The sequence below is a fragment of the Callospermophilus lateralis genome, chromosome 10 (assembly GCF_048772815.1).
Source record: "Callospermophilus lateralis isolate mCalLat2 chromosome 10, mCalLat2.hap1, whole genome shotgun sequence".
Lineage (NCBI taxonomy): Eukaryota > Metazoa > Chordata > Mammalia > Rodentia > Sciuridae > Callospermophilus > Callospermophilus lateralis.
Window position 1 is genome coordinate 1003861 of NC_135314.1, and position 22058 is coordinate 1025918.

Here is a 22058-nt window from a genome sequence, read left to right on the forward strand (position 1 = left end):
ACTCACAGGAAGGAGGGACCCTCCGGAGTTCTGCCCCTCCGTCTGCCTGCAGGAGTGGGGACTGGGCACAGCCAGAGTGCTGGTGGGCACATGCAGCTCTCCCTAAAGTTCTGTGAGCTATCTCAGAACCCACTTCCAAGCTGCAACTGTTTTCGGTTATTGATATTTATTCCTGCTGTTTTCCACATACAGGGACCCGTGGACGGGACCAAGGCTGGCTGAGCATACAGCCATGGAGTGCAAGGACCCATGCAGGCTTCCAGGCATGGAATGGATGGGACAGAATCCTGCGGGACTCTGCACACCCGAAGGGACAGCAATAGCAGGTCCAGCAGGCCAGGAGTGGGTCCAAACCATTCACATATGAAAAAGGGAAGGGCAAGGGCATTTTGAGGGGCTCCTACAATTCCTGAGCTGCCATGGAGCTGCTTCCCACTGCCCCACTCTGTGGAGCACAGCCTGGGCACCCCCATAACCTGGACTCAGGGCTGGAGCTCTCTGAGCAGTGACTGGTGGCCATGTACCACTGAGGTCCAAGTCCAGAGGAGTAGAACAGTCACCAGCTGGGGAAGAGCTGTGCTGGTGGGGAAACTGTGGGTGTCCACACCAGGGACCCCGAGTTAGCACAGGTGGTCCCTGCATCCCCGCAGTTCCTTCCCCCAGACTTCCTGGTCATTCTTCCTGGCTCTCCCTCTGCCTTTCCGCCTTGCTTTCCCACTGATGGGCACAAGCACTGGGCGTTCAGCCAAACCCAGGGCCCTGAAAGGGATGGCTGCCAGTGCCCCCTGCCTGGGCATCTTGCAGCCCCAACTTTATGGGAGCCGGCCGCGGCAGCCCATGGACCCTCCCATCTCAGCTCCCTGGCCCTGTTAACAAATCCTTGCAGGTTCAAGATGAGCCTGAAGGTGGAATGGGGTCTTGGGCCGCACCGATGCCTGGGGCCTCGCGTCTCAGGCTGGTACCTGCAGTGCAGCTTGAGCCCGCAGAGCAACTTGAGCCCGCAGAGCGCCGCTGGCCAGAGCTCTCGCCCCTGGACTGGGCTTTCGGACCGACAGGGAGCGAACGTTTCTAAAGGTGCCTGAAAGAAAGCGGGCAAGAACCTTTTGTTCCCGGGTGTAGACAGAGGCCAGGAGCAGGCCCGCGGAAGGGCTTCGGTCCTCAAGGTGCGGCCAGGTCCAGGGGCGGGCCCGGGGAGGGGCTTCGGTCCCCAAGGCTCAGCGGCCGCGGTAGGGGAGGGGGCGGGGAGCGACGCTCGGGTCTGTCCAGGCAGGTCCAAGACGTCGCAGCGACCAAGGCCAGGCGCCGGCGGGTAGGGGCTCCAGGAGCGGGCTCCAGGAGCAGGCTCCGGCGGGTGGTCGGGGACTGCGGCAGGACGTGGGGGCGCGGAGGCTGGTGGGCGAAGGGCAGAGGGTCGCGCGGAAGAGGTGGGGGGAGTACACGGAAAGGGCGAGGTGGGGCAGGGGGCGCAGGGCAGAGACTGGGATAGCGCCGAGGCACAGGGGCGGGCCGAGGGGGCGAGGGCCCGAAGTGGAGGAGGTGGGGGGCGGCCGGGCCGAGAAGGAGATGCGGAGACACAGGGCAGTTGGGGACGCGCAGCGGGGGCGCGGCTGCACCAGGAGCCGCGTGACCCCGACGCTGACGAGTGGCGACATCCGGAGAGCGCGTGCGCACAGCCTGCGGGCGCGTGGGCTGTCTGTGGGCGTGCCCTGGGCGTGGGCGCCGGCCCACTCCAGGAGAGGCTCCTGCGGCTGCGCGGCGCTGCACTGGCCCCGCCCTGGGGCGGGGCCAAGTGCTGGTCACGCCCCCCCGCCGTCCCGCGCCCGCGCGCGGCATTGTAGGAACTGTAGTCCGCGCGTCCTCGTGCGCGGGACCCGGAGCGCCGCTGCTGCCCAGCCCAGGTACCCGCCTGCGGGGCGCGCTGCCGGGGGCGCGGGCTGGGTCTGGGGAAGGGCTGGGGTCCGTGGGGTGAGCGCGTGGGGTGCCAGAGGTCCCTGGTTGAGTGCGGGGGCGGGCCTGGGTCTGCGGGGTGCCAGCGTGAGTGCGGGAGCGGGCCAGGATCTGCGAAATACCTGGAGAACCTGGATGAGGGCTGCAGACCAGGGTCTGCGGGATGTCAAGGGTCGCCCGGGGCGTGAAGGGTGTGGAGTGGGGTCTCAGTGTTTTGGCGCCAAGGTCCAGGTGCTGTGGGCTGCGTGCATGCGGGGCGCCCATGGTGTCCGAACCCTCTGGTAACTTCGCGCCAGTCTGTCTGGTGAGGGCTGAGCGCCACTCCTCCTCTCCGTCCTCTCCCGGGGCCAGGAGAAACGCATGGACCCGCCTTGATGCGCGTGCCTCTGCACCTGTGCAAGTGCTCCGTCTGGCGGGAGTCTGCCGCCCGGTCCTCTGGCCCAGTAAGCTCCCTGGCGCGCCTCCAGGCCTTTTGTAGTCGCGCCTGGAGGTTGTAGATAGGGTCAAACAACTTCCCCTTGGAGCGGCTCCTGGCATGTTCTGGCAGGAATAGGAGGTGTCTCCCGTCGGACAGGGCCTGAGAGCCTCTCCCGAGAGGTCCTCCAACATGTCCGTAACAGGAAGGCTTCCCAGGGTCCTGTCCCGGTCTCCATGGGAAGCTCCTGGGGAGGCTGGCGGGTGGCCCAGGTACATGCTATGTCTTCAGGGAATTTCTGGCCATCCAGTCGTCCTGGTCCCAGGATACCAGTCAACTGCCCTGGAGTCCAGAAGGTATCTACAAGAAGCTGTTTCTCAGCACTGCACCGTGAAGAGAGGATAAAGTCCTCCACGGTGCCTGCTGCTCCACCCTGGTGAGGAGTGTGGTCTTTCCCTGCTCCTCTGCCTGCCCCCCCGGAGCCCAGATGGACCCAGCAGAATGCAGGACCCTCCGGCCCAGTAAAGCCGCCTGGGTGCTTCAGAGGCCTGTCGTCCAGATGTTTGGTTGTCTGTGTGGGCAGCTGAGAAACCATGCTTGCCTGTGTGGCATGTCAGCCACAGTCAGAGGCCAGTCCTACTCAGGAAGGATGTCACTCTGCTGGGGGAGGACTTCTTGGATTGTCTCTGAACCCAGCCGTGCCACCTGCTTGCCACAAGCTCCCGTGCTGTTTCTGAGACTGTCCCTGCCTCGTGGGCTCCCTGCTCTCCTCTGGCAGGTGGCTCCAAGCCTGTGTGGGGAAGAGGTGTCTGGGGCTCAGCTGTGGAGGCCAGAGGACCTAGTTGGCCTGTTAGCTGACTGTGTGGGAGGTTGAATGGCCTCTGGTGGAGTTGGAGTGGACTGGCAGGGAAAATGGGCTGTGGGGGCCCAGCCTCATTGATGAGACCTTGGCCTGCCTCAGTCCTACTCAGGGGTTGGCCTGGGGAGGGCTGTCCTGGCCTCTTGTCCTGGCCGCTGACTAACAGGGCTTGAGGGTGCCCTGCCCTGGGTTGCGAAAGACTGAGCAGGTAAACAAGTGTTTGGACTTGTGGAGCTCAACATTGTCCATCAGGGGCCAGTGTTAAAAGTGTATTTCAAGTATGGACCTGGACTTTTGACCCCTGTTCCTGTGTGACAGCCCTTGCTTCTGGGGCAGGGCTGAGCCCCTCCCCTGGCCAGTTTTCTGTCCCAGCCTGCCTCTTAGTCATGCTGTCCGCTGGCCCAGTAGGTGCTGGAGTTGGCAGCCCCAGCACCGATTCTGGAAGGTTTTGGAGGTGTGCGTGGGTGCGCCCCCACTCTTTGTGTTCCATCAGTACCCTTGCAGCACGAGCTCTGGCTCAGGGAGGGTGGTCCAGGGCTGTAGAGCTGGGGAGAGCCTGTGTTGAAGGAGGGAAGGTTGAGAACACTCTAAGGAACGAGTCTAAAGTAGAAAGGTGGCGCCTGTGGGTCCTGGGTTGCAGCTGCTTCTCTTCTCCTTACCATGCCTTGCTCTTGCTGCCTCTGCCAGGAGAGCTGGTGGGAGTGAAGGTCTTCTGGAGTCTGGGAGCATCCTAGGACTCCCGCAAGGGCTCAGGAAGCAGGAAGGGAGCCTGCCTGGCCTTCCCGTGTGCACCTACCAGGAAGTTGGTCCTGGGTCGGCTGGGCTTCTCTGCTGAGCAGTGGTGGAAGTTCAGGTGGAAGCGCAGTGCCATGCAGGGGTGATGCCAACCAGGGGCTGGGCTGTAGATGGGAACCTGGAAATGTGCGCATGCCACAAAGCCCCACCAATGGGGACATGCTGGCCCTTTAGCAGTTATGTACTCCAAGAACAAAGATGGTGCAGGGCCCTGTCAGCCTCCTGATTCTCCTTACAAGATTTCAGAGCCCCCCACTGTGCTGCAGAAGTGTCCCCAGATGGCAGGGAGGGGACTGGAAGGGAGGGGCAGAGCTTACAGGAGCTTACAGCAGCAGACACAGCAGTCCTGAGACTGTACTCTCTGGGTGTGGTGGGCGGCCTGTTCTGGCTCCCCTGTGGGACATGTTGCAGGGTGTCCTCGGCTGCACCAGGGTTTAGATGGACCTGAGGGGCGGGTCCCTGGTGAGCTCTCATCGTAGCTCAAGACGTCAGCTTTGTGTCACACTGACCCAAACACCCGACAGGAACGACTTAGGAGGAAAAGTTTATTTTGGCTCACAGTTCAGAGGTCGGTCTGTGGTGGGCCCAAGGTGAGGCAGGAAGCAGGGGTGGGGAAGGGGCCACAGAGAAGAGGTACCCTTCCAGGGCAGCCCCCAATGACCCTCTCCTCCAGCCCTGCCCACCTGCCTTCAGTGACCACCTGGGAGGTCCATTCAGACTAGGATGGATCAAGAGGTCACAGCTCTTACGATCAGTCATCTCGTCTCCCAATACTTCTGCATTGACATCAGCTTTGGGGACGCCTCACGTCCCTCCAGGGTTTGGGAAGTAAAAGGAGTGTGACCCCGATCCCCAGTGGACACCCAGTGAGGAACGGAGCTGCCTCCTGAGGGCTGGGCCTTCCCGGCTCCCACCCCTTCTCAGCTGTTTCCAAAGCTCTCCGGGAGGTTGGGAAGAGTGAGGCCAAGAGAGTGGACCTCAGCGTTTGTTCAGCTGAAGCCGGGGCTGGGCTGGGTTCTCCTGGGTAGTTGTGTCCTGCTGTCAGCCCTGCCTGGCTGCTTGTTTTTCCTCTGGCCCTTTGAGAATGTGGATCCTGTCCCAGGCCCTGTAACTTCCGGGGCCACTGCTGGTTCTCATCATCCCCCACCCCCCCATAGAACTCTCTGGAATCCTCGCAGCTGCTTGGCCCCTGCCCTCCCGCCCTGGCAGCCCCCCAAAACAGGCCACCGGCCCCTGCCTCTTAGGGGTTAATCTGCCTTCCCCCTCGCCACAGAAAGGAGCTCATTGGGACTTAGAGGGCAGAATCTCGGATGGTCTTGACAAGGGCCGTGGGGTAGGGGAGCCCCAGAGTGGGTCCCTGCAAGTCACCTCACTTTCCTGGGCCTCTGTCATGTAAAGGAGGGTCAGAGGTGTCTTCAGCTAAGAGGTGTCCCAGGTCCCAGGGTCCAAGTGCCAGGAATCGGGCCCTCCAAGCTGGTGCCACATCTCTGGAGCTTTCTTCACCCCTCGGGATTCTCCCTGAGCTGAGACCCTCTGGAGAACTCTGCAGACACTGTACCCACCCAGGCAGGCTGTGGGAGGGGCAGAGTCATCCACCCGCCTGAGTCCAAGCAGAAGGAGTGGGTGGTCAGCACGGCCAGTCCCGCCTGCCTCCCTGTGCCTCTGCCTCTGCCCCTGCCTCAGCCACGGGGCCACCTCTGCACAGGATCCCCCACGCCATCCTCCAGGAGGGAGGTCCCCAGCAGACTGGAGCTGCGGTCACAGGGGCAGCTGGCCGGAGCCTCCTTAGCCATTTGGGAAGCCTGCAGCACCTGGCACGTGGAGGTGTGGGGGTGGCTCCGGCCCTGTTAGTGCCTGTTCTGCCCTCAGCAGTGGGTAGAGCCGTTGTCCTGGACAGCATCTGGAAGGTGAAGACTGCTGAGCAGAGTCCTCACAGGTGCCCTGTTTCCCCGTCAAAGTGCCCGGGCTGTGCTGCAAGGCCGGCCTCTGGGAACAGCAGGCTGGATGGGCCCCCTGCAGCTGGACCTGGGTGCCTGTTGTCTGGGATGTCAGCTTCTGGCTGCTTCTCTAGGACACTGGGGCCCCTGAGTGCAAGTCCAGGCCTTGGGTCTGTCTCCGTCCCTTCTTCTGCCTGGTTTGCCCACGGCTGCCCCTGCCCCTGCAGGGTGCCTGCTTCTCCACAGCCTCCTCCCCTGCTGCAGCGCCTACCCACCGCATTCCACAGTAGGGCCCCCTGGTTGTGGGGGACCATCCAGGGGTTCCGGCCTGTGCCCCCAGCCACCCCTGCTGACCGCCTGTGGGATGGCCCTGTGCGTGCCTGGTGTCCTAGCAGAGCTGTTCCTCTCTGGCCGCCTTGGATGCCACTTGAGCAGCAGCTTTTGTGGGACACTTGTGCAGTAGTCACTGCCAGGGCCAGCGCCAGAGCCAGCTGTCCCTAAGACCTGTCCCCTGAGACCTGTGGGTAGGGGAGGCATGTCCAGCCCAGTAGCCATGACCACACACATTGCCAGGCACTGAAAATGAATCTAGTGTGCCCCCAGACCCTGAATCTTAGACGTCTCTGATCTGTTAACTAAGTGCATTTGTTTGCTTGGTTTAATTAACCTCCAGCAGTCCCCTGTGGCTGGAGCGGCTGTCTGTCTGGGAGACTTCGGGAGGTATGCTGCCCTGATGGCCCAGGTGGTCGGTCCTCAGGTTGGCTGTCCGGGCCGTGTGGTGGGGCCTTGGACCCTGGCTGAGCCTGGGAGGAGGAGCCCTGGGGAGGAGGGTGCCGCAGGCTCTCGCCAGCTGCCTGACTCCGTTCTTCTTTCCAGGTGTGTCACTCCAGGCCCTACCAGGGTTGAGTGTGGGCCTGGGCAGCATGGTGCCCTCTGGCCAGGTGGCGGAGAAGGAGGCATCCGAGGAGCCTGGACCCGGCCCTGAGCCCCACTCGTGGCGATGCCTGGTGTTGTACCTCTGCTTCTACGGCTTCATGGCCCAGATGCGGCCTGGGGAGAGCTTCATCACACCCTACCTCCTGGGGCCCGACAAGAACTTCACCCGGGAGCAGGCACGTGGGTGTGGGCTGCAGGGGCCATGTTTCACAGGTGGGCAGGGGGTCTCTTGATGCATGGGCAGCTGAGGCTGGAGAAGGTAAGTGAGCACAACACAGGGGCCCGAGGGCTCTGGGCTGGATACTGGACCCCACACTCCCCACAGTAGGCACTGTCAGAGGGAGGGGCCCTGCTTGGACACATTCTTCAGGCTAGTTAGAAGGGTCTTGGGTTCTAAGAGATGAAGCACAGGTCTAAGGTGCTGCCCCCACCCCGCCAGGCCCCTCATCTACCATCCTGGTGGAGCCCGTGTCCAGCCAGGCGGGCACCTGCCTCCAGCCAGGAGCCAGCAGGTATCTGCCTAGAGATTGTCAAAGGAATTTCCTTTTGCTTGGCTAGGGGCACACGGGGTCCACTGAAACCCTGTAATGGGCTTATGTGCAGACATGCAGCCCAGGGCCCTGCGTGGCCCAGTGCTGGGGTCATCTCCTCCTTGAGTTTGCACGGTGTGCTGTGTAGAGTGTGGTCAGAGAGAAGGAGCGTGGAGGATGGCCCTCACCCCGCACGCTCACCGATTGGCCAGAGGCTTCTCTGCTCTCGACCCGGGGCTGCAGTCCGCCGTCATCATGGATAGGAACAAGCCTGTGTGTGAAGCACCCTTTATAGTAAGATGGAAACCGTCGCAGGGATGTTTACTGGTCCTGCCTTCCCGCCCTCTCACATTCCACACTGATGAGAAAGTAGACTGCAGAGGTCACACCGTCCCAGTAGGCCTTGGAGTCCTGGGGACTGTGGTCTCAGGCTTTGCCCTCTGGCCCCATAGGCCAGTCCTCTGGTCTCAGCCCCTCCGGCTGCAGGGACTGAGCAGGCCAGTGCTTGCTGGGCCTGGATCCACAAGTTCACATAAGTGGTGTCTAATGACACCTCTTTTGGAGCCTGCCTCCTGTCCATCTGACGGGGGACATTCATCTGTGTGGATTCGGGGCCGGTCCTGCTGGGGTCTCGCCTGTAGTTGAGCCACAGACCGTTTCTCCAGGGCTTCTCCGTGGGGGAGGAGCTTCTGCTTGGGGTGAGAATCTGTCAGACTCCTCAGGTCGGGGTATAGGGAACATTCCGGGACCCTAGGGGAGCGCCCTGGAGGTTCCCTGGGTGGCGTTCCCAGCTGCTTGGCTGGACGTGCCTCCTGCAGTGTGCCGCGGCCTCCTGGGTCCTGCCCTGCCCTCTGGAAGGGCTGAGGTGGCTCGTCCCCCAGATCCTGGTAACCCACCCGCTGGCCTCCTGGGTCCTGCCCTGCCCTCTGGAAGGGCTGAGGTGGCTCGTCCCCCAGATCCTGGTAACCCACCCGCTGGCCTCCTTTGTCCTGCCCTGCCCTCTGGAAGGGCTGAGGTGGCTCAGGTGGTACCTACTGCCCACAGTGCTGTTTTTCATGTTGTATTTAAGGTGAAACCAAATTCTGAGTCCAGGAAAAAGAAGTCAGTCCAGATTACCACTACCTAGGATGTAAGGGGTCGTTTTCAGTGGTGATGGCCACTTCCTGTGGACGGCTGCTGCCTCTTCTGATTGCCTGTGGTTGGCAGTTTCTTGGGCTACAGGCTCTCCAGACCCAGGTCCCCCTGGCATGCCTGGACAGGGCACTCCGCAGGGAGCCATGTGGGCATTTGACTCATGGTGGCAAGGCAGCCATTGCCGCAGGAAGTGGTCAGCAGGGAGGACTGCGGCTGTGGGCCCCTGCTTAGCCACCCCTGTGCACTTAGCAGAGTGGCCAGTGTTCCTCACAGCGGCTGCTCCCTGTCCACAGGTGACCAACGAGGTCATTCCGGTGCTGTCCTACTCCTACCTGGTGGTGCTGGTCCCGGTCTTCTTGCTCACCGACTACCTGCGCTACAAGCCCGTGCTGCTGCTGCAGGGCCTGAGCTACGTGTGCGTGTGGCTGCTGCTGCTGCTGGGCCACTCTGTGCTGCACATGCAGCTCATGGAGGTCTGCTACAGCATCACCATGGCCGCCCGCATCGCCTACTCCTCCTACATCTTCTCCCTGGTGCGCCCTGCCCGCTACCAGCGCATGGCCAGCTACTCGAGGACTGCGGTGCTGCTGGGCGTCTTCATCAGCTCTGTGCTGGGCCAGCTGCTGGTCACCGTGGGCCAGATGTCCTTCTCCATGCTCAACTACATCACCCTGGCCTTCCTCACCTTCAGCCTGGTCCTCGCCCTCTTCCTGAGGCGTCCCAAGCGCAGCCTCTTCTTCAACCGCAGTGCGTCTGCACGTGGAGCCTCACCCAGCGAGCTGGACCAGATGCACCCGGCCCCTGACCAGCCTGTGCGCAGGAAGCCGGGGCGTGCTCTGGGTGCCTGCAGGGACTCCTTCTTGGCGCACATGCTGTGGGAGCTGGTGGGCAGTGCGCGGCGCCCACAGCTGCGCCTCTGGTCCCTTTGGTGGGTCTCCAACTCTGCTGGCTACTACCTGATAGTCTACTACGTACACGTCCTGTGGAACGAGGTGCTCACCATTGCCGGCAGCACGCGCGTCTACAACGGCGCCGCAGACGCTGCCTCCACACTCCTGGGTACGTTCAGCCCTGTCCTCCAAGCCTTCACCGGGCCATGACCAGCACTCCCACCCAACACCACCCCGAGCCCCCCTTCTCGGGCCTGGCCCTCGGCATGACCAGCACTCCCACCTCCAGCCCAGCTGGCTCCCACCATTGGCCTGCTTCCCTGCCCCCAGTGCAAGCTGCACAGCCCATACCCAGCCCCCTCCCTGGCCTCCCTTTGCTCTACCCGGCCCTAGTGTGACGGTGACATCTCCTGTTCCCAGGTGCCATCACATCCTTTGCCGCGGGCTTTGTGAATATCCGCTGGGCTCTGTGGTCGAAGGTGGTCATTGCGAGCATCCTGGCCGTGCAGGCCGGGCTGGTCTTTCTCATGACCAGCACCAAGGACATCTGGCTCTGCTACGCAACTTTTGTGCTCTTCCGCGGCACCTACCAGTTCCTTGTGCCCATCGCCACGTGAGTGGGCCCAGGGGAGGGACTAGCAGGAGGCTCTGCAGCAGCAGCAGGTGTGCACATGGGCAGAAGGGCCGGCCTGTGGAAGACTGGCCTTGTTCACAGGTCGCTGGTCCACCACATCCCTCTGGCTCCCTGCCCCAACCTGCCGGCCCCCCGGGACCCCTGCACTGCCCCTCGCCCAGACCCTCTGGGCTCTGCTCTGAAGCTGCCTGGGCACTACCACCAGCTGAGAGGGCCCACGCTCCATGCCAGGCACTTTCTGTGTATACACCAGGTGTGTAACATACCCACACTTACCACACACCATGCAGTCACGTGCTCTTGCTCACACTGTCCACGCAGGTGCTGCCTCCCTTGGCCTCCCACTCCCCCGCCCACCCTTCCCAGGGCTGCCCTGCCTCCCTCCCCACTAGGGCCGTGGGCCCCCATACCCCGTCAGCACACACGCCCCTGCCCTGGGAGCGCTGAGCCGCCTTGCCCCACCTGTGGGATGTGGCTGCACCTCAACTCCCTGCCCTCTGCACCTGGAATGCTGCTCTCTTGGTGCTGGAAGTGGGGCTCAAGCCCGGGGTCCTTTCTGTCCCATCCTGACCACACTCTGGGTTGCAGACCTCCCTGGTCTGTGGCCGCTGTCCCCACGCCTGCCCCCCATGTCTCCCGTGTCCCAGTCTGCCTTGTCTGCCTTCTCCCTAGGAGGCCCTCTCGGCCTGCCCCCAGCCTGTGGAGGCCCACAGTGTTTCTGAGGTGGGACTCACCTCTGCTGCCTGTCCACTTTGACAAAGGCACTAGGCTGGTGTGGCCATCCCAGGCTATCAGGCATGTTTGGCTAGTCATGAGGGGTGTGGGGCCCACTACGCGGGCGCCAGACAGGGTGGGAAGCACATGGGAGGAGCAGACGTCGCCGTGGGCACAGGTGCTGCAGAGCCACACAGGCTTTTCCCTGGGCCCTGTGCAGGTCACTCCTGGAACAGCCAGACCAGGTGACTGTGAGGTCAGTTCCCCTGCTTCTTGTGGCCACAGTGCCGAGCTGGCTTCCTGTCTGCACTTTTCCTTCCACATTCTGATGGTGGCTCACAGGTGGCGGCCTGCACGGGGGATGGTGGCCTGCACGGGGAAGGCCAGGTGAGGGCCTGCAAGGGGGTTCCGGTAAACGTTGAGAAACTCTGCAGCCTGTCTGCCTGCTGGTCCTGGTGTACCCCAACCATGAGCCTCTGACCCGCAGGCCTTTCTTAACTTTATTTTTACTTATATATTTTTTAACGTTAATTTGCTTACTTTTTGGTACCGGGAATTGGACCCAGAGGTGCTGAATCTCTGACCCACATCCCCAGCCTTTTTTTATTTTTTGAGACAGGTTGCTTAGAGCCTCGCTGAGTTGCCCAGGTTGGCTTTGAACTTGGGGTCCTCCTGCCTCAGCCTCCTGCGCCCATTTTGTATCTCCAACGCCCTCTGCTTGGCTCCACTGTGGTGGGGTGCTCTCCCTGGCTTGGGCAGCTCCCCAGCTGACCTGCAGCCCCACCTGCTCTCAGGCTGCAGCTCCTGTGCACAGTTCTCCTCTGCCAGGTGCTGTGGGTTCTCTTCCTGACCCCAGCGTCCCCTGTCCGTCAGCTCTTGGTCACTCTTTTTCAGAGGTTCTTAGGCATTTCTATTTGAGTGGATTCTAGAACACTGTGGTCCAGCTCTGTCTTGCAAGTCACGTGCTCTAGGGACTCCATCAGAACTGCACTCGGACGTCCCTTTCTTTGGGGCACCAGAGGCCTGGAGGACCTCACTGCTCCTCGTCTCCCGCTCTCCCTGACTCCTTTCCTGATTCCCTGCTGTCTTCCAGAGAGACCTCCACTGGGCACGTCCCCCGCCCCCTGTTCTCGGGGGGACCTCCCGAGCGCGTTGTCCCAGGTTCTACAGGATCTTCCTGCACCTGCACTTGTGCTTCTTGGTGCCCGTCCTACTAAGTCGAGGGTGTGGCGCTCTGTGGCCGTGAGGGGCCTGCACTCTGCTTCTGAGCTGGGTGTGCGCCCGAGCTGGGTCTGCCTGGCTGCTGGCTGCTGGTGGGTGGGCCTGTGCCTGAAGGAGGGTGGGGCTGGGGGGTGCTGTGCTCCTGGGAGCTGTCTGGGTGGCTGTGGGCAGGGCTAGAGGGTACCATAGACTGTACCCGTTGAGCCTCACTGTGCACCTAGGGACAGACTGAGAGCAACCCTGTGCGTCTTGGGTGGTCCTGTGTCTGTGACAGGGCCAGGGGCAGAGGTGGGGGGCACTGGGAACAGGCATCTGGGACGGGGCTTTGTGGGGCAGGGCCTGTGGGCAGGCCGGGCAGGCTTTTGGTAGCCGACGTGGGTGGGGTTGTGTCTGGGAGCCACATTCCCTCCCCCCACCACGCTGCATCTGGAGCTCCTCTGGACCCTCCCCGGGGTCCCACTTCAGCCCTGCTCTTGCTTCCCGTCCTCCGGCTTGTCTGACCTGCCCTTCTGCCCAGTTTTCAGATCGCATCCTCTCTGTCCAAAGAGCTCTGTGCCCTGGTCTTCGGGGTCAACACGTTCCTCGCCACCATTCTCAAGACCACCATCACACTCATCGTGTCTGACAAGCGGGGCCTGGGCCTCTCAGTGCGCTGCCAGGTGAACCCCATTTCACAGGGTGCTTTTGGGGAGGGGAGCCATGGTGGGGTCTTGGGAGAGCCTCCTGGTGCCCGCAGGCCCACTGCCTGGGGTGTGCAGAGGGTGGGTCATGCTCCTGCCAGGACGGAGAAAGGTGGGCTGGGGCTCACTTCTCCAGAGAGCCGCTGTGCCCTGCTGAGGGTGAGCGAGTTGCTGGGGTGGCCCCTCGGAGGCCTCTTCTTTCCCCTCCCTGGTGCCTGGGTGGGAGGTGCTGGGCCACGGGAGGCTGGCCCGTCAGTTTCCCTTCTGTAGCTCTACTGTGGGCTGAGTCTGAAGGGTCTTATTTAGCCCTAACTTCCCCAACGTCCTCTGGATGGGCTTATAGTCGTACATGAGCCTGTGGTGCCCTGAGGGTGAAATTGTGCCCAGGTGTGAGATAGGCCAGGGTTCACGCCGCGGCCCGGGTGGGTCCTCTGCTCAGCGTGGTTTGTTGAGACCTGACCTTCCTCCGTGAAGTGCTTTTACGCCTTTGCAGAAGTCCTTCTCTAGATCTCTATTCCATCCTGAGCTGTGTGCTGACTTTCCACCAACACCACACTGTCTTGGTGACAGGGCTTAATTGTAGGTTTTGAAATTGGTCAGACTGATTTCTCCAATTTTATCTTTTTAAAAGAATTTTCCTACTATTATAGCTCTTTGTATTTCTGTGTACGTTTTAGAGTACTGCTTTACAAAAATTCTTTTTGGGATTTTATTAGCAAACATCAGTTTGGGGAAAGTTGACATTTATTGTCTTTCTGTCCATGAACATGGTAAGCCTCTCCATCTATTTAATAATCTTTGATTTCTTTAACCATCTTAGTTTATAACATTCAAGTATTAAGTGCTGAACAAGTTAAATTTATACTTTAACTTTTTCATGTTGAGGGGCACAATTGTAAATGAAACTGTATCTAACGTTTTTTTAAATATTTATTTTTTTGGTTGTACTTGAATTCAGTCCCTTTATTTTGTTTATTTTAATGTGGTGTTCTCATGTGCTAGGCAAGCGCTCTACTGGGAGCCTCAGTGCCAGCCCAATATTTGACATTCACTGTCTCCGTTACTGTATTGGGGCTCTTGTCTTAAAGAGGAGAAATGTATTTTCTCAGTTTTGGAGGTTGGAAGTCCAGCTGTCCTCAGAGGCCTCTCCCCTTGGCCTGGTGCCTTCTCACTGTGACCTCATGTGGCCTTTTATCTGTGTGGGTGTCCATGGTGTCTGTCGTCTCCTAAGGGCCGCAGTCGTACTGGACCAGGACCACCCTCACGGCCTCCTTTGGCCTGAGTCGCCTCTCAAAGCCCTTTGTCAGGTGGAGGCTTCAGGGTCTGGCTTTCAGCTGTGAATTTGGAAAGAAGGGACACAGTTCAGTCATAACAGTGAGTCACGTTCCTGAGGGTCCGTAGACCTGTGAAGGTGTGTCCCCTGTGCACCCTGCCGTCCTGCTGAGTCCCTTTCTCCTTTCCTGAGGGTCTGCAGATCTGTGAAGGTGTGGGGTGTCCCCTGTGCACCCTGCCGTCCTGCTGAGTCCCTTTCTCCTTTCCTGAGGGTCTGCAGATCTGTGAAGGTGTGGGGTGTCCCCTGTGCACCCTGCCGTCCTGCTGAGTCCCTTTCTCCTTTCCTGAGGGTCCGTAGATCTGTGAAGGTGTGGTGTGTGTCCACTGTGCTCCCTGCCGTCCTGCTGAGTCCCTTTCTCCTTTCCTGAGGGTCTGCAGATCTGTGAAGGTGTGGTGTGTCCCCTGTGCTCCCTGCCGTCCTGCTGAGTCCCTTTCTCCTTTCCTGAGGGTCCGTAGATCTGTGAAGGTGTGTCCCCTGTGCACCCTGCCGTCCTGCTGAGTCCCTTTCTCCTTTCCTGAGGGTCCGCAGATCTGTGAAGGTGTGGGGTGTCCCCTGTGCACCCTGCTGTCCTGCTGAGTCCCTTTCTCCTTTCCTGAGGGTCTGCAGATCTGTGAAGGTGTGGGGTGTCCCCTGTGCACCCTGCCGTCCTGCTGAGTCCCTTTCTCCTTTCCTGAGGGTCTGCAGATCTGTGAAGGTGTGGGGTGTCCCCTGTGCACCCTGCCGTCCTGCTGAGTGCCTTTCTCCTTTCCTGAGGGTCTGCAGATCTGTGAAGGTGTGGGGTGTCCCCTGTGCACCCTGCCGTCCTGCTGAGTCCCTTTCTCCTTTCCTGAGGGTCTGCAGATCTGTGAAGGTGTGGGGTGTCCCCTGTGCACCCTGCCGTCCTGCTGAGTGCCTTTCTCCTTTCCTGAGGGTCTGCAGATCTGTGAAGGTGTGGGGTGTCCATGTGCACCCTGCCGTCCTGCTGAGTCCCTTTCTCCTATCCTGAGGGTCTGCAGATCTGTGAAGGTGTGGGGTGTCCCCTGTGCACCCTGCCGTCCTGCTGAGTCCCTTTCTCCTTTCCTGAGGGTCTGCAGATCTGTGAAGGTGTGGGGTGTCCCCTGTGCACCCTGCCGTCCTGCTGAGTCCCTTTCTTCTTTCCTGAGGGTCCGTAGATCTGTGAAGGTGTGTCCCCTGTGCACCCTGCCGTCCTGCTGAGTCCCTTTCTCCTATCCTGAGGGTCTGCAGATCTGTGAAGGTGTGGGGTGTCCATGTGCACCCTGCCGTCCTGCTGAATCCCTTTCTCCTGTCCTGAGGGTCTGCAGATCTGTGAAGGTGTGGGGTGTCCATGTGCTCCCTGCCATCCTGCTGAGTCCCTTTCTCCTTTCCTGAGGGTCTGCAGATCTGTGAAGGTGTGGGGTGTCCCCTGTGCACCCTGCCGTCCTGCTGAGTCCCTTTCTCCTATCCTGAGGGTCTGCAGATCTGTGAAGGTGTGGGGTGTCCCCTGTGCACCCTGCCGTCCTGCTGAGTCCCTTTCTCCTATCCTGAGGGTCTGCAGATCTGTGAAGGTGTGGGGTGTCCCCTGTGCACCCTGCCGTCCTGCTGAGTCCCTTTCTCCTATCCTGAGGGTCTGCAGATCTGTGAAGGTGTGGGGTGTCCCCTGTGCACCCTGCCGTCCTGCTGAGTGCCTTTCTCCTTTCCTGAGGGTCCGTAGATCTGTGAAGGTGTGTCCCCTGTGCACCCTGCCGTCCTGCTGAGTCCCTTTCTCCTTTCCTGAGGGTCTGCAGATCTGTGAAGGTGTGGGGTGTCCATGTGCACCCTGCCGTCCTGCTGAGTCCCTTTCTCCTATCCTGAGGGTCTGCAGATCTGTGAAGGTGTGGGGTGTCCATGTGCTCCCTGCCGTCCTGCTGAGTCCCTTTCTCCTATCCTGAGGGTCTGCAGATCTGTGAAGGTGTGGGGTGTCCCCTGTGCACCCTGCCGTCCTGCTGAGTCCCTTTCTCCTATCCTGAGGGTCTGCAGATCTGTGAAGGTGTGGGGTGTCCATGTGCTCCCTGCCGTCCTGCTGAGTCCCTTTCTCCTTTCCTGAGGGTCCGTAGATCTGTGAAGGTGTGTCCCCTGTGCACCCTGCCGTCCTGCTGAGTCCCTTTCTCCTATCCTGAGGGTCTGCAGATCTGTGAAGGTGTAGGGTGTCCATGTGCACCCTGCCGTCCTGCTGAGTCCCTTTCTCCTATCCTGAGGGTCTGCAGATCTGTGAAGGTGTGGGGTGTCCATGTGCTCCCTGCCGTCCTGCTGAGTCCCTTTCTCCTATCCTGAGGGTCTGCAGATCTGTGAAGGTGTGGGGTGTCCATGTGCACCCTGCCGTCCTGCTGAGTCCCTTTCTCCTATCCTGAGGGTCTGCAGATCTGTGAAGGTGTGGGGTGTCCCCTGTGCACCCTGCCGTCCTGCTGAGTCCCTTTCTCCTATCCTGAGGGTCTGCAGATCTGTGAAGGTGTGGGGTGTCCCCTGTGCACCCTGCCGTCCTGCTGAGTGCCTTTCTCCTTTCCTGAGGGTCCGTAGATCTGTGAAGGTGTGTCCCCTGTGCACCCTGCCGTCCTGCTGAGTCCCTTTCTCCTTTCCTGAGGGTCTGCAGATCTGTGAAGGTGTGGGGTGTCCATGTGCACCCTGCCGTCCTGCTGAGTCCCTTTCTCCTATCCTGAGGGTCTGCAGATCTGTGAAGGTGTGGGGTGTCCATGTGCTCCCTGCCGTCCTGCTGAGTCCCTTTCTCCTATCCTGAGGGTCTGCAGATCTGTGAAGGTGTGGGGTGTCCCCTGTGCACCCTGCCGTCCTGCTGAGTCCCTTTCTCCTATCCTGAGGGTCTGCAGATCTGTGAAGGTGTGGGGTGTCCATGTGCTCCCTGCCGTCCTGCTGAGTCCCTTTCTCCTTTCCTGAGGGTCCGTAGATCTGTGAAGGTGTGTCCCCTGTGCACCCTGCCGTCCTGCTGAGTCCCTTTCTCCTATCCTGAGGGTCTGCAGATCTGTGAAGGTGTAGGGTGTCCATGTGCACCCTGCCGTCCTGCTGAGTCCCTTTCTCCTATCCTGAGGGTCTGCAGATCTGTGAAGGTGTGGGGTGTCCATGTGCTCCCTGCCGTCCTGCTGAGTCCCTTTCTCCTATCCTGAGGGTCTGCAGATCTGTGAAGGTGTGGGGTGTCCATGTGCACCCTGCCGTCCTGCTGAGTCCCTTTCTCCTATCCTGAGGGTCTGCAGATCTGTGAAGGTGTGGGGTGTCCCCTGTGCACCCTGCCGTCCTGCTGAGTCCCTTTCTCCTATCCTGAGGGTCTGCAGATCTGTGAAGGTGTGGGGTGTCCCCTGTGCACCCTGCCGTCCTGCTGAGTCCCTTTCTCCTATCCTGAGGGTCTGCAGATCTGTGAAGGTGTGGGGTGTCCATGTGCTCCCTGCCGTCCTGCTGAGTCCCTTTCTCCTTTCCTGAGGGTCCGTAGATCTGTGAAGGTGTGTCCCCTGTGCACCCTGCCGTCCTGCTGAGTCCCTTTCTCCTATCCTGAGGGTCTGCAGATCTGTGAAGGTGTGGGGTGTCCATGTGCTCCCTGCCATCCTGCTGAGTCCCTTTCTCCTTTCCTGGGGGTCCGTAGATCTGTGAAGGTGTGGGGTGTCCATGTGCACCCTGCCGTCCTGCTGAGTCCCTTTCTCCTATCCTGAGGGTCTGCAGATCTGTGAAGGTGTGGTGTGTGTCCACTGTGCACCCTGCCATCCTGCTGAGTCCCTTTCTCCTATCCTGAGGGTCTGCAGATCTGTGAAGGTGTGGGGTGTCCATGTGCTCCCTGCCGTCCTGCTGAGTCCCTTTCTCCTTTCCTGAGGGTCTGCAGATCTGTGAAGGTGTGGTGTGTGTCCACTGTGCTCCCTGCCGTCCTGCTGAGTCCCTTTCTCCTATCCTGAGGGTCTGCAGATCTGTGAAGGTGTGGGGTGTCCATGTGCTCCCTGCCATCCTGCTGAGTCCCTTTCTCCTATCCTGAGGGTCTGCAGATCTGTGAAGGTGTGGGGTGTCCATGTGCACCCTGCAGTCCTGCTGAGTCCCTTTCTCCTTTCCTGAGGGTCTGCAGATCTGTGAAGGTGTGTCCCCTGTGCACCCTGCCATCCTGCTGAGTCCCTTTCTCCTTTTCTGGTTGCTTTAGACTTATTCTTTCTTAGGTTTTGGAGGCCTCCTCTTTGACTAACGAGCATTTCACAGTGTCTCTTAGTTCCAGTGTCGTCTTTCTGTTGTTAGTTCTTCCTTATTCTGCGTTGGTCCGAGAACACACACTCTGTGATCTGAGACGTTCTGAACCTGTTGAGCAGAACTTTGTCTGTGCTGATGTGAGCTGTGCTGTCTTTGAGAAGAATGGACCTGCATGCCTTCCCAGCTGATGTGTGGGCTTCTCCGTCCTTGGGGACCTCCTTCTGCTGTTGGTGAGGGGGCTGCAGAACTCTCCAGGATCACTGTGGCTCTGCTTGCCCTCCTCCGTTTCTCCCGTGTTTGTGGCTCTCTAGTGTGCTGCACATGCACGTGGCAGGGCCTGCGACTGCACTTTCCATCGCTACGTCTGTGTCCCCTGCCTCTGACGTCAGCCTGTCCTAGGCCAGCCCCCTGCTCCCAGCCAGCGCGGGCATGAGGCAGGCTCTCCCCTCACTGGCCTGCCCTCTAAGCTACCTGAGTGGATTTATCGCAGACAGCAGGTAGTTGAGTCCTGTTCTAATCCGTCTGTGCAGTCTCTGCCCTGGGCTTGGCGTGTTGGGGCCATTTGTATTTCACGTAGTACTTTACCCATTAGGGATCAAGTCCAGCATCCCAGTGTTCATTCTCCCCTTTTACTGCTTTCAGCTTCTCTTTTCTTTTTGAGACTTCTGATGTGTTACTTGCACATTTTTTAGAACTTGGACCTTTATCTCTGGGAGTGTGTTTGGTGGCTTTGTTGGTTGCTGGTGTCACGTTGTGGCAGGGGAAGCCTTGGTGTTGGGCCTCCCTGCTCATGGTGCGCTTGTCCACAGCCCGAGGCCCGCTGCGCCCTGCGGTGGTCCACTCTGTCCTGCCTGCTGTCTCTCCTCCCTTCTGTCTTCCCCTGTCTGTTTAGACGCCTTCTGCCACGGTCTGGGAGAGGCCTGCTGGTCATCTGAGTCTGTCCTGGTTTCTCTTCTGGTCCTGTGGCCTCTCCTCCTGCTCTGTCAGGCCATCTGCTTCTCTGTTGGTCTCCAGTGCGTGTCTGGGTGCCCATGAGGCTGTTCGCGGTGTCTGCTTGGAAGGCCGTCGCAGACCTTGCAGCACCGCCGTCTGGGTTGGCCTCCAGTGGCCTGCGTGGGCGGGAGGCCTGGTGGCTGAGTGCTGGCAGTGGGGCCTGGCTCCATGGCAGCTCCCGCAGAAGCGGTGGGGTTGGCCGCTGGCACAGCCAGGCCCTGTGACACCAGGGCCCCCCCCACTGCCTGGTGCTGGGAGCCCCTGCTCCCCATAGTCCCTTGAAGCCCTGGGGGCGGCGTCCTCTCCTCGGGGTCTCTGATGCCCCCCAGTGTAGAGGGGCATGGGTGCCTCTCACCCCCCGCTGGGGTGAGTCCAGACCCTGTGTGGCCACTGCCGACTCCTGGGGTTGTCACACTCACTCTGGGGCCCTCCTTAACCTCGTGGGGCAGGTGGGCTGGGCAGGAGCAGAGGCTCTTGGGGAGTCCCCCTGTGGCTGGCCGCCCCTCCTGGCCTTCGGGCCTTCTCTCCCCATCGTCAGCATCTCTAGGTTGCTGCTCCTACAGTTCCAGATACGTGAGGCAGAGACACACCCCGCGGCCTGCCATCACGTGGCGGAGGCCTGGTGGTGGGCTCCTTCCCCACCCGTCCACCTACCTGCTCTGAGGTCCGAGGAGTCCTGGGGTTTGGGGACAGGGACAGGGAGAGGTGACCTCTTGGGAGCCGAGTTCTCACCGACTCTTGATAGTGCCCGCCCCAGAGGGCGCTGGAGCCCCACCTGCTGGTGCTGAGAGCCCTCTGCCTTCTAGACCCCAGGACCTTGCCAGGGTCTGGGCCCTCCCTCGTGTCCCAGGGACGAGGGGAGATACTTCTGCAGCTGGCCTGGCTCTACCCAGTTGTTGCTGTGCAACTCCTGCCTCTGAGCTGGAGCCGGGGCATGCAGAGGGAGCAGCAGGCCTCCTGCTGCCCTGGACACCCTGGACTGGCTCTGCTGGGGGAAGCCTGCGTCGCAGGTGTTTTCCCAGGTCTCAGGGCAGCTCTGGAACTCAGCCCCCAGCACCAGAGCCTGGGGAGCAGCCCGTGGAGGCCACGCGTGGGCAGGACACGCACCAGGGCTCCCTGGGGAGAGGTGGCAGGAGCCCTCTCAGGACTCACCAGTGGGCAGTGGGCATCCTGTGACCTGCTCCAGCCCGAGTGTGGGTTCTGGAGCAGCCCTGGCGGGCTGGGAAGCCAGGAGCAGGCGCCCCGACGGGGCTGCGGGGCCTGCACCCTCACCCACCCTCTCTGCCCTAGTTCCTCGTCTACTGTGTGTACTTCCTGGTGCTGTCTGTCGTCTTCTTCTTGGGAGCCGGGCTGGACGGCCTGCGGCACTGCCAGCGGGACCGCCACCAGCCCCTGCCCCTGGCACAGGAGCTGAGGAGCCCCTCGGAGGAGAAGCCTGTGCGGCTGCCGAGTGTGGAACAGGGCCTGGGCGGCCTTCAGCCCTCGGCCCCACCACTGCCCCTGGAGGACAGCGCAGAAGATGGCCTGGGGACCTTGGGGCCTGCGGCCAAGGCCTGACATGGCCTGACCTCCCCCAGCAGGTTCCACACTCTGTCCTGACAGCCCGGCCTGACGGGCCAACGAGCCCCAGCACCGTCAGACTCCCGCTCGCGGAGGGCGGGCCTTGTGTGGGTGCCCCCTTGCAGTGCCTGGCTGGGGGGTGCCTCCTCGGGCCTTAGCACTGGCGGCCTCGGACCCCCACCCCTCGGCCCTGCTTCACACTCTGGTGGCAGCCAGGGACACTCAGGGCAGCTGCCTGGATGTGGCCCACACCTCGGGCGACTGGACTGGGCTGGGCTTGCTTGCTGAGGGGCCCGTGGTGGGGTCCCCGGGGCCTTCCAGCCTCCCTGCCTGCACCCCCTGGGGAGGCTAGAGGCAGATGCTGTGTCCCCAGGGCTGGGCTCTCATTCACTGTGACACTTCCCGACGTCCTACCTAGGTGCTTGCATCTGTGTAAATGAGGAACCGTTTGGCTTCTCTGTCGCGTGCCAGAAGCTGGTCTCGGGTGTGACAGAAAACCCGTCAGATGGAGTGGTGGCTGGCGGCCCTCAGAGCCAGTCCTTCCCGCCAAGGCTTCAGCCCAGAGCCTTCAGTTCTTTCCTCTGTTCCCGGAGTGACTGAGATAAGGGCGGCTGGGAGCTGGTCATAGGCTTTGGACAGCCAGAGAGGACTATGGACAGGCAACCTTGATGTGAGCTGGGCTTGTGGGGAGCAGCAGGGCCTTCCCGAGGGGTCTGCCTTCCTGGGGAGGTCTGCGTGCCAGTGGCCTCTGGGTCCGAGCCGGTTGTGTGTCCCTCTGTGACAGGAGGGTCTTTTGTGAACACTTTACCCAAATAAACCTGGAACCTGAGTGTGAGGGTGCTGACCCCAGGCCCTGGCAGCCAGGGACCCACCAAGGCCAACAGGTTAAGTGGGCACCTTGGGGGATGCAGGGTCCAGGAGGTGGCACGTGAGGGCAGCCAGGCCCGAGCTGAGAGTGTTGAGGGCAGTGGGCCCAGGCAAATCCACACAGGAAGGGCAGCCCTGTGCCACAGGCCAGGCTGTGGAGGGGACAGAGCGTGACACCCTGTTGCCCTGTGCTGGGCCACTGCAGCAACGTAGGCTCCGTGGGCACCCACAAAGGATCCCCGGCCTGTAGCTCGCTGCTGCACTTGGCCACACAGGCTGTGAGCACTGGAGTTTCTCTGTCGCTCCTGGGCGCCCCGCCGGCTGCCAGGGCAGGGACAGTGTTTCGGGGCACAGGCTAGCCTCCCTTGAGTCCACACAGACCTGAGGCATGGTTTTGAGGTCAGCCTGGGCACTGCTGGCTGCCAGGG

General features: G+C 61.0%; 1 protein-coding gene across 3 annotated transcripts; it reads left to right on the forward strand.

The window, feature by feature from the left end:
- Positions 1-1248: 1248 nt before the first annotated feature.
- Positions 1249-21578, forward strand: Slc19a1 (solute carrier family 19 member 1). 3 transcript variants are annotated; one of them, XR_013092481.2, is made up of 7 exons: positions 1858-1898; positions 6830-7065; positions 8847-9612; positions 9864-10056; positions 12530-12671; positions 20494-20870; positions 21182-21578. XR_013092481.2 is itself a non-coding variant. In XM_076868077.2 (6 exons), exons 2-6 carry the CDS (start codon positions 6877-6879, stop codon positions 20758-20760), a joined length of 1557 nt encoding a protein of 518 aa, XP_076724192.2. In that variant the 5' UTR covers positions 1249-1309; positions 6830-6876; the 3' UTR covers positions 20761-21578. The 3 variants fall into 3 exon arrangements, 2 of the variants coding, with proteins under 2 accessions (XP_076724192.2, XP_076724191.2); XM_076868077.2 differs by lacking the exon at positions 1858-1898 and adding an exon at positions 1249-1309 and having other exon boundaries at positions 20494-21578; XM_076868076.2 differs by having other exon boundaries at positions 20494-21578.
- Positions 21579-22058: the final 480 nt, after the last annotated feature.

Coding starts and splice junctions, on each gene's coding strand:
- Slc19a1 (XM_076868077.2), top strand. CDS start 6,877: ATGGTGCCCTCTGGCCAGGTGGCGGAGAAGGAGGCATCCGAGGAGCCT. Junction 7,066..8,846: donor AGAACTTCACCCGGGAGCAG/GCACGTGGGTGT, acceptor CCCTGTCCACAG/GTGACCAACGAGGTCATTCC. Junction 10,057..12,529: donor TTCCTTGTGCCCATCGCCAC/GTGAGTGGGCCC, acceptor CCTTCTGCCCAG/TTTTCAGATCGCATCCTCTC.